We start from the raw sequence: 11,048 nt of genomic DNA, 5'->3' as shown, positions 1-11,048 counted from the left end.
AGGGGCATTTGTGGAGCCAAAAATAATCAAGAGGCGACACGTGGATTTTTGGGTTAAAAGGACAAAATTACCCTCGAGACACACCAGGTTTTCTACGCACAAGTAGCAGGCAAGTAGCCCTCAACCAAGCCAAAAGTGCCCAAAATAGGTAACAAATTCAAAATTATTTCATCCATCCTCATCTTATATTCCTACAAGGTATTTACTCCATAGCCTTCAAAACATTCCATATAAATTGAGTTAATTGGCCAATTAATGGATTTATTACCTAATTAATCCATTAATTGCCAAATAACTCACCCATTACACCCCAAAAAACACCCAAAGGCCGGCCACTCTCTCTCCCAAAGAGGGCCGGCCATGCTTTATAAATTGGACCCCATTTTCTCTAAAAAGCTAAGTTACACACTCTTGCAAAACTCTCAAAAACTCTCCAAACATTTTTCTCTCTAAATTCTAATTTTGGCATCAGAGGTTATTCGGCCAAAGTCCCCCCTATTCATCGTGGGCGCATAAAGCTTTTGGCCTTGACCAAGTGTTTTGATTGTTTTGTAGGTGCAATTTTGTCAAAGAAGGAGAAAGCGAAAATTTGCATCGACTATATGTTTCTCTAATTTTAATCTAAAAAATCCATGTAATTTGAAAAATTATTCTGAAAATCAAGTAAAAAACCCTTTTTACATTTTTTGTAGGGTAAAAAATAAAATAAAACATCTACAAATAAACCGGTCAGTGAGCTACCAACTGCCATTTAATTCATTTCTGTTTCGCGCACTCTTGATTCTCTCTCCTCTCTCTTTGTGTCTGCTAATCTGGTCATGCAATGGAAGACCATTCCCTAGACAAGGTAGCGATGTCAGGCCCAGCCCTGGCCTCCACGATCCAACGCTTCTCCACCTCCCCAGGCTCCGTCGACGGCCTGATCTTCGGCCATGTCAGCCACATACCCCCTACCCTCACCGACGACTCTCCCAATTCCACCTCCTCCGCCACTCTCATCGCCACCGTCACCGCCTTCTTCTGCTCCGGCTCCACCCTCTCCTTCTACAACTCCTCCGGCCGGGTCGACCCCCTCTCCCTCCGCCGCCTCGTCCAAGCCCAGCAGGCCCAATCCCCCTCCTCCCACCTCCTCGGCTGGTTCTCCGGCCGCCGTAGAACCCACCTCCGCCCCTCCCTCCGAGAATTCTCAGTCTCCAACTCCCTTTCCTCCAACCCCACTCTCAACTTCCCAATCCAAAACCCTCCCGAGAGCTCCGCCGCCGCCCCAACTCTCACCCCCTCCCTCTTTCTCCTCTTCGCTTCTCCGGTCACCGATCAGACCATCCACACTCACGAGTACCGTGCCTATCAGTTCCGGCCATCCAAGCACTCCTTCGAGCCGAAATCGATCCAGATCGTCAACATTGGGCCCGCGTTCCGAGCCCATTACGGGAATTTCAACCCTAGCTCGCCGTTCCCAATTTTGCCCTGCGAGCTTAGGGTTTCGCCGATGAATGTCGACAGGGGAGAGGAGAGCTTAGATCAACTCAAGCAGCACAACAAGGATCAGAGCGAACTTGATATGTGCAGTGAGGGTTTGGATGTTGGAAGTCTCAGTAGGCTGATGGGTTCGGAGGCCGCGAATTACACCGCCGGCGTCGAGGACTTGTATGAGAAAATGCTTGTCAAGATTGAAACTTTGACCAGGCTCGTTGAGCAGAGCTCCGCCAAGGTTCTTGAGCAGGTGAGCACTTGCTGAATTTAGTAAAATTTTCGGAGAATTCCATGTGAATTTTGTTGGGATTTTGTCAATGTTGTCAAACAATCATGATATGTCATTTACAATATCGAGTTTGTGTGCAATGATTGCCTTTTTGTTTACTGAATATGGTAAATTTTCGGAGAATTGCAAGTAAATTGTGGATGGGATTTTGTCAATGCAGTCAATTAATAATGAATTTGTCATTTGAAATATTGAGTTTGTATGCTACGATTGCCTTTACTGAAATTAGTGAGTTTTCAAGAACTTCGTGTGAGACTTGATGGAATTTTGTCAATGCCGTCAAATAATCATGAATTTTCAATGTTAGTGATGTCAGTTGTGTGCTTTGCATCCCATATTAGGAAGTTAACTCATTCTTTTGGAAAATCTTGGCAGGAAAATCACAATAGGAAGCTAAGGTACAAAGCTGCTAGGTCTGCTGGCTTGGAGTAATTGCGCAATTCTAGCTGGTGGCGTTTTCTGGGTGGTGAGTTTGGTTAATTTTCTTTTTTCCGGCCAGTTTATTTTAATTCCTATATTCATACAGTTTGAATACATGATATTTTACTTTAGTTTCCAATAAAAAGAATCAAGTATTGTAGGCAGACACCAAAAGCCATAAGACTTGGTCAAATAGCGACCGCCTTAACGCAAAGCGTACGCTTTCGCGTGAAAGGCTTACACCTGATGGGAAACTCTCGAACCCCTGTACGCGTGGTTGAAAATTCATAGGCTCCTCAATTCTCTCATTGAGGTGGGTTTTTTATTTTAAACCTTAAAATAGATTATAGTGGTGTTGTTCACAACTGTGAGATCGTGGAAAGTGAGAGATTCAGAGTCCCTTGCCATTTAATGTGGAGTATATCAAATGTGAGTCTGTGACATCAACCTGTACAAGCCCCTTTGGTTCCAATAGGCTTGAATTCTATACACAGCTTAACATTTGCATATATGACCAATACTCTCATGTTTTGTATTGTCTCCTGATTCTGTTTTTGTTTTTGCTTCTTCGACATCGTTTTGTGTTCCTTGTTTTACATATTGATCATGCAGTATTTCCGTATGAATTTAAAGTGTCAATATATCTCTTCTTACTAAAGTCCAGATTCTAGTCCCTCTTAGAGTTCTTTTCTGGTAGCTGAGCTTGTCCACGTCCTTTAGCACCAAATATCATATGTCTAGGTCGACTTTTTATAGATTCTCTCGAATCTGCCTTGTATGCTGTACACTACAGTTGACGATTACTTTTGTGAGACATGCATGCAGATGCACTGTGGCTATGCTAACTTGCTCTTGCCCAGTACGCACCCTCTGTAAATTTGACCCCTTTTCATTAATCTTCGTCTTTTAATGGTTGTAAAAAAAATTTGGTTTCCCTTATAAGGTGACCCTCATTCTCTTTTCTACGATGATAACTAATAATTTCCCTTGTGTGGAATCGCATTGTATTTTGAGTGTATTCCTGATTTTCGTTTGGAATCAGCGAATATCGTTCATGGTAAAGATTAAGTTTATCCTAGACGCGTGTCGTGCTTTCTAAGTCTCACTTTGTGTTGGTTTTTCTGTTGGAATCACTGGATACAGGAGAATGCCCAACTCGGTGGGTGTGCTAGCTGATGTATGTAAGATTTAGCAGCCATGGCATTGCTTTTTGATGAATCATACGGTCAACGACTTTCTGAGATGAAAATCTGTAGGAACCATGGCAGTGTTTGTGTAGTCATATGGTTGGCATGTTTTGGTGGTAGTTGAAGATGTCCTTTTGTACGCTGCTTTTGCCGTATCATGTCCCGTGTATTATCCATGTGTTTGTTACAATCACTCCGATTTATACAAGCAAGATGAAAGCAAATGGATTGTGCAGTGTTTTTATCTTTTCTTCTTCAACCATGGCCCAGGGAAAGACACAAGAAGATATACCTTCGGTTGTAGGGTAGAATTTATCCTTTGATGAGGCGATGTTGAATTTGTAGGAACTCTCTCCTGTTTTGTGTAGTGTTGTTACGTGATAATTTCCTACTCACGAACGCGTCGTGTGGACAACTGACCCAAAGCATTGCTCTTGTTACGTTATGATGCCATCTTATAAAACTATTCGAAAAAAAGAGTAACGCAACAAACAAAGCGTTGTATTAACGATATTATTTACTTATAACGGAGCAGTTGCAAAGAGCACGTAGGACATAGTAGGTGATCTCTCCTCGTTCACATTTTCGGTCCTCTCGATATGAGAATCTCCCCATAAGCGGTCCTATGTTCGAATCTTATAACGTCCCGGGTACCAAAACTGCAGATGGTTGGTTATACATTATGCTCCCGTCCTAGTTAAGATGTCAAAATGGTGAAACAAAAGTCTTAGCGATTAAAAAAGGAGCACGTCACATGTTACATATGGATAGGTAGGTACCACAAGTTTTGTCGAAGATTTATTAACATTTTGACTGAAATTGATATGTAACCTAGCTGAAACAAGTTAATTGAGCTCCAAGTAATTAATGACCAAACCGGCTGGTTGAGCGTCATATTCTCCAGGATGAATTTCATCGAATCACAAGTACAGTGGAAAAAAAAATATATATATATAGTCGATTGGGTAGAATTCTCAACAAAATTCATTTCGTTGGGGAGTATTAATTTCAATTACAAATACAATGAAATGTGAATTGAACTTGAAGCATGTTATGCAGTAGTATGTACTGATTTGAATGAGGTGAGTCGAGAATGCAAAGTCATCAAGGGCAGGTTGAATGGCCTCAAATTATGAATGCTCCAAGAAGACTCTTCTAGTTGCTTAACAAATTGCGGCAGTCACTTGTGCCATGAAAATCTCATGAATTCTATTGCTCCATCTCTTCCAACATATTGTTATTCCAATCTTCATCCAAACAGTAAAAGATTGGTTTTTCTGAAATTACCCTTTTCGTTGGTAAAATCCAAAATGTCTGTGATTGGTCTTGTTTTCTGAAAGTGACCAGATGGAGGTAGTATATGTCAGCGGTGCCGTACTTCTGCTAGAAAAAAAATTACAATAAGACTCGCATTCGAACCCATATATTCGTAAAACAAAAATTGTGATGAATGCTTAAACTTACTGAGCCTCATCTGAATGAAATCTCCATCATCTTTGGCGGGGTAGATGAGAAATAGAGCCCTCTCCCTGATTTCGTTTAGCAAGCTAGAGTTGTGACCACATTTAGGGTTGTTCGGATATAGATTATGCAACTTCTTTAGATATATATTTAAATGGGTTATAAAAGCCTAACTCTAAATGGAGAACCCGAGTAGTATTTATCTTTCAGTGTGGCCTCGAACAAGGCTTGCAGCGCATCATGTTTCGCTTGTTCGGGTTTGACTTGCAATCATCCTTCAGCCATCTTTCACCGCTCTCCTAATCAGATCTCGTCAACATGTTTTCACTGTCGTACAAGCCTATAAGGAAAGATAGTGCAACTTCTGCACCACTCCCCATAGGCCCTTTCCATCCGTGGAAAGACTTCAAGCTCTCTGTTGGGCATCCGCAATTAGTCCATCCGTGGAAAGACTTCAAGCTCTCTGTTGGGCATCCGCAATTAGGCTGATATGCACACCATCAGAATGATTTGGTACAACAACTTCTTAAAGATAATGCCCCTTGTGTGTATTATCCTCTTCAAAGCCTAGAATTAACATGTATCCGCAACAAGAGTCGATCCTCTCCATATAGTACTTGCCACTTCTAACAATTTGATTAAATCTTCTTGCTTGTGACACTTGACTTGTCACAAAATCTAATGTCATGGCAGAATCCACCATGCAATTGCATCTCAAGGACATTGTGGGTGGGCTATCAGAGACAAGACTAAGCTTTGTGGTTTGATACAGAATGTCACCGTCACAAAGTTTGTCGTGAATCTGTTGCCATAATGATTGCATGTTGCAATATAATAATAAAGCAAGTGGTGCTTTTCACAGAAGGCGATGGTTCTTATTGAAAACATGTCATTATTTTGATCAAGCAACATCAAAACAAAATTTACAAACTCAAATTGATGTTTCCAAAGCCTGGAAAAGTGTATAGGCCTCTGGAAAATTTAACCAAATAAACTTTTCCAGGCTTCGGAAAGATCAATTTGAGTTTGTAAATTTTGTCGTGATGTTATTTGATCAAAATCATGGCATGTTTTCAACAAGAATCCTCGCCTTCTGTGAAAGGCACCACTTGCTTTATTATTATATTGCAACATGCAATCGTTATGGCAACAGATTCACGACAAACTTTGTACGACGGTGTCATTTTGTATCCAAACACAAAGCTTAGTCTAGTCTATGATAGCCCATCCACAATGTCCTTGAGATGCAATGACATGGTGGATTCTGCCATGCCATTAGATTTTGTGACAAGTCAAGCGTCACGAGCAAGAAGATTTAATCAAATTGTTAGAAGTGTCAAGTACTACATGAAGAGGGTCGACTCTTGCTGCAGATACATGCTAATTCTAAGCTATGTAGAGGATAATACACCCAAGGGGCATTAGTTTCAAGGAGTTGTAACAAATCACTCTGATGGGTGTGCATATCAGCCTGATTGTAGATGCCCAACAGAGAGCTTGAAGTCTAAGTTTTCACTAATGGAAAGGGCCTATGGGATGGGGAGTGGTGCAAAAGTTGCATTATCTTTCCTTATAGGCTTGCACAACAGTGAAAACATGTTGACGAGATTTGATGAGGAGAGCCGTGAAAGATGGCTGGAAGGACGATTGCAAGTCGAACCCGAACAAGCAGAAAATGATGCGCTGCAAGCCTTGTTCGAGGACGCACTAAAAGATAAATACTCGGGTCTCCATTCAGAGGTAGGCCTTTATAACCTATTTAAATATATATCTAAATAAACCCATATTTGACAGTTTGCATAATCTATATCTGAACAACCCTATTTTTATGTGATACATGCACATATTAGTGCAAACGCCACCAACACTGTCATACATCACAACAAAATTTACAAACTCAAGGTATAGGTCTTTAGAAAATTGTGACACTGTAAACAAATAAACTTAACAATGGAGAAATATTTAATCCAAATAGAGGGAATCGTCAAATTATGAACAACATCATTAAAATCATGAGTGGCTAACAGATAATGAAAACTGAGGGAGACATGTTCACCAAGCAAAAATAAGCAGGCAGAAATTTTGATTTAAGTAGTCTGGGAACATATACAGTGTCAAAGAAACCTCATAGGTGAAAAAATTTGGTCAAAATTTTGGGTTCGTGAATTAAAAGAGAACAACCAATAAATGAAAAGAAATAAAAATACGCAGAGCGAATATATCAATGTTTGGTATTGTTGGGCTTTGAAAAAAATTATTTTTATTATGCTATGAGAATAAACATTTATGAAATAATGCAGCAGATTGTTTAGTAAATATTTTTGTAAAAATGCTTTAAAAAAATTAGAAAAAAAAAAGCAGTATTATAGTGTTCGTTATTTTTGGCTTTTTTTTTCAGACTTCCCAGTTCCCATTTTACCACTGGAAATCAAGCCTTCAGGGGTATGAAAATCTGAAACAATACAAGTGGAAACGAATTTCAGATAAACTACCAAACATAGTAAAATTGACCTGGCTCAGAAGGCACCGAAAACTGCGCTACGTTCTGCGGCTGCTGAGATTGTTTTTATTATTCATCTCACCGGGGTCTTCATTTGGTGAAGGTACTGCCCCATCGGGAGATCCTTCTTTTCACCTGATATCAAAACACCACAACGGCTTGGTCAAGGGTTGGAATCATGGTGCGGCTTTTATCAAAGTATAAGACCCACCCAAATGGATCAATCTGGCTGCTGGCTGGGTGCCGTCGGCTGTGTCTTTCTGGCTGTTGAGCGGTGCGCCGGGGGCTGACAGGGTGAGAGAAGTGAGAATTGAGAAAAGAGAGGCTACGGGAGAGGATGAGGGTGAGGAGGATGGCTACGGGAAAAGAAAGGCAGCGGCGGAGAAGATGGAAAGAAGATGATAAAATTTTAGGGTTTATTCTATGATTTGGTTGGTATAAATAGGGGTACACATTTTATTTTACTTCTCATACATCTTTGTTAATTATTGTTCGTTGATCGTTTTCGATTCATCAGATCCGACGGTCAAAAATTAAAAGGATGTGTGAGAAGTAATAAAGGGTAGGTGGATATCATATCCCTATAAATATTGAAATAGATAAGGGACATTTTTGTCTTAAAATTTTAATCTGAAATATACTTATTTTTAAATATACCAATTTGTTATATGTAAAATGTATCATTTTTTTCAATATAAAATGTACAAATTCTTCATATAAAATGTATCTAATTTTTTAATATAAAATCCATTCAAATTTTTTTAATCTATTTTTAAACTTATATGAATCCATTCTTATTCGTTGATTTGAGGATATAACTATGTCAAATTTAATCGAAGAAATTTATTAATGTTATTAAGCCTAATATCTTCCTCTTTTTTTTTTTGTTCTATGTTTTGAAGAATGTAACCATGTTTTGTACAATAATTTTTTTTGTTAATTTTGATGAATGTACTCATATTTACATACACAATATAATAGAGAGTATAATTTATATTTTATTATTTTTAATCCCATAAATTATGGGTTATATTTAAAATCCCATTAATATAAACAAATACAAATTTCAATTTTAATTTTTAATTTTTAATTTAAAAAATATAATAAGTTACACGACTTCGATAAAAAACTAAAAATAGATAGGGTTTCAATTAAAAAATATTGATAGCTAGCAACTGCATTCAAAGCATCCCAAAAAATATTTCAGAAATTTCAAGAAAAATGATACCGGTAGACGAGTCGTATCTTCTATACTGAAACGAGAGGTACACGAAAAAAAAAGAAGTTAGAAACATTTTTTCAAAAAATGGAAATCAAAGTTGTTTGAAATTTGAAACAAAAGAAAAGAAGGATCGGAATTGGAACGTCACCGTTGATAAGATCGAGCTTCTTGCGGCTGATTTTGGAGTGCATTGTAGCAGCCTTCCTTCGGGAGTTCACCATTTGTAAAGAAAATCATAAAACTCCAAAGAAATGTCAGTTGCCAAGAGAAATATGGCATGAAAAATCACAAATCCAAATAAAAATAAAAATAAAATAAACAAGAAAAATCGAGAGACGAGTTTTCTTCGGTGCGCCAATATATTCATACAAAATGTTTTGTCGGGATTAAAATTTTAAATGAAATTAAAAGGGCTTGTTTTAATGTTTTATTAACACTGCTTAATATGTTGAAAGGTAAAATCAGAGATACTAAATTTGTAAATTAAATAACATAAAAATTGACACGTGTTATTTTTTATTAATAATACATAATTTAATTTGTAAATTTATGTACCAAGCATTACTCCTTAAACACCTCACTAGTCACAATTAAAATTTGTCTCAATAATTCCGGGTTTACCGTTGCTTTTGTTAAATCCACCCCACCCTCCAAAAACGAAAAATGGCACAACCATTCACCTCACTACCATACCCTCACCGGTGACTCTATCGTGTCATCTCCAGTCAAACGAAGGCCAAATTACTGCCTTGACATTATTCCTAATACAATTCAAATCTTAATATTACGGTCTAGTTGTATTTCTTTTCATTTGTAAGTGAGAGATCTTAAGTTCGATTATTGCCAAAGGCGAGCTTGAACCACATTATTGCTAGCCCATTGTGAGACTAAACCCACCCCTCCCTTTAGTGTAGATAATATTGTTTGTTTAGAAAAAAAAAAAACACTCGATCTGAGAACTATACCAAGTTCAATTCGGAATTCCCAAGTAAAGATATGAATATTATTCAAAATAAGTACAAGAAGTTGTTACTGGTTATTTAATACATCAACAAAAATTTGGTGCATAAATTTAGTGTACGCAGCACCACCCTTTTGTAAAAGAAGCTGTTATTGGTTGAAATTTTTTTACTAGTAATTTGGAAGCATTTCTCACTTCTACATTTTCCTTTTCTATTTTGGTGCTTAATCCAAAACCATAAACTTGGCTATTTAACATTTAACAAGTAACTTGTAGTTTGATTAATTAAAAGCATTTACTTTTACACTTGAGATTCGCGTTTGAATCTTCCTTGCGTTTGCATTTCATGCATTTACTGTAGCTTACTCTATTATTTATATAAAAAATAAAAATAAAAACAGTTTTTTCTTTGGTTTCGAAAAAAGACAAAAACATAAACAAACTTTTGAAATTTCTTCTTTGGATGAAAAGTTCAACTCTTTCTTTTGCTTGAGGAACTTTCTTGGTGCTAATCACCGCAAACTTCATGATGCGGTTTGGTGTAGTCAAGAACTCCTACCTCGTATTCCCAAATTTATTATTTCTTGGTGCTTTCACCAGAAACTTCTTGATGTTATTTATACCACCTGATGTGATATCTGATGTGAACAGCCATATTATTTGAAAACTTGCAAAATTCAAAAAAATGAAGGATACAAACTCCTTGTATACCATAATCATCATTTAATTAACTAGTTTTATTTAATTATTAGTTTATTAAATAATGAACTAAATTTAAAAATTTGATTAATTCAAATGATGTGGTTGTGCACATCAAATGTCATTTATGATAGTATAAAAATGTGGTACAAAAACAAGGTATGCATAACATTACTCTATTGATTATAACATGTCAACTCATAACACAACTATAGTAATTTCTACACATTTTTTAATTTTATAGTTGTCAGATTATTAATTTAAAGGAATCAACGATGAGAATTAAACACAAGTATGTAACAGTTGAAAAAAATATGAAAATTACTTTTCTTATTTAAAACTATTTTGATAGATAAATTACTTCGCCTCTTAAACGTCTCTTTGAGACGTGCTTATATAGTTTCTAAACATTTTTACTCGTAAAAATGTTTTCGAGCCTTCTCATACACTTCTACTCGTAATCGTCAATTCTTTTTTATTTTTTTTTAATATTAAAATTATATATATATTTTTTTTTTATTAAAAATTAAGTTCTTTTATCATTTTTATTAAAATTTAAGAAATTTTCACTAAAATTTAAATATTTTTTATTAAATCATGATTTCTAGTTAAAATAAATTTAATCCACATTCTTTTCATAAAAATTTCTAAATTATAAATGTATTATTTTTTCTTTGGTTTCGGAAAAAGACAAAAACAAATCAAACTTTCAATCTTTGGATGAAAAGTTGAACTTTTCTTCTCCTGGACGAATTTTGTTGGTGCGTCACCGCAAACTTCATGGTGCGGTCTGGTGCGGTCTGGCACTCCGACTTGGTATTCTCAATTTTTTTATT

General features: G+C 36.7%; 1 protein-coding gene and 1 long non-coding RNA gene across 3 annotated transcripts; one reads left to right on the top strand and one right to left on the bottom strand.

The window, feature by feature from the left end:
- Positions 1-739: 739 nt before the first annotated feature.
- LOC137722843 (BRISC complex subunit Abro1-like protein) lies at positions 740-3,865 on the top strand. The gene is made up of 3 exons (XM_068461945.2): positions 740-1,723; positions 2,138-2,228; positions 3,326-3,865. The coding sequence occupies exons 1-2, from the start codon at positions 824-826 to the stop codon at positions 2,192-2,194; spliced, it is 957 nt and encodes a 318-aa protein (XP_068318046.1). The 5' UTR covers positions 740-823; the 3' UTR covers positions 2,195-2,228; positions 3,326-3,865.
- Positions 3,866-4,330: 465 nt separating this feature from the next.
- On the bottom strand, positions 4,331-7,744 carry LOC137723492 (uncharacterized). Of its 2 annotated transcripts, XR_015961780.1 has the most exons (4): positions 7,542-7,744; positions 7,342-7,465; positions 4,834-6,697; positions 4,331-4,749 (listed from the first exon to the last, which is right to left on the bottom strand). It is a non-coding gene; the product is annotated as an uncharacterized LOC137723492 (long non-coding RNA). The 2 variants fall into 2 exon arrangements; XR_011066920.2 differs by having other exon boundaries at positions 7,342-7,744.
- Between the last annotated feature and the right edge of the window lie 3,304 nt (positions 7,745-11,048).

Source organism: Pyrus communis, chromosome 4, assembly GCF_041283825.1.
Source record: "Pyrus communis isolate YQ-2024b chromosome 4, ASM4128382v1, whole genome shotgun sequence".
Classification (NCBI taxonomy): Eukaryota; Viridiplantae; Streptophyta; class Magnoliopsida; order Rosales; family Rosaceae; genus Pyrus; species Pyrus communis.
Note: the sequence above shows the minus strand (reverse complement) of the source record. Positions and strands in the feature narration are given on the sequence as shown.

Coding starts and splice junctions, on each gene's coding strand:
- LOC137722843 (XM_068461945.2), top strand. CDS start 824: ATGGAAGACCATTCCCTAGACAAGGTAGCGATGTCAGGCCCAGCCCTG. Junction 1,724..2,137: donor CCGCCAAGGTTCTTGAGCAG/GTGAGCACTTGC, acceptor AAATCTTGGCAG/GAAAATCACAATAGGAAGCT.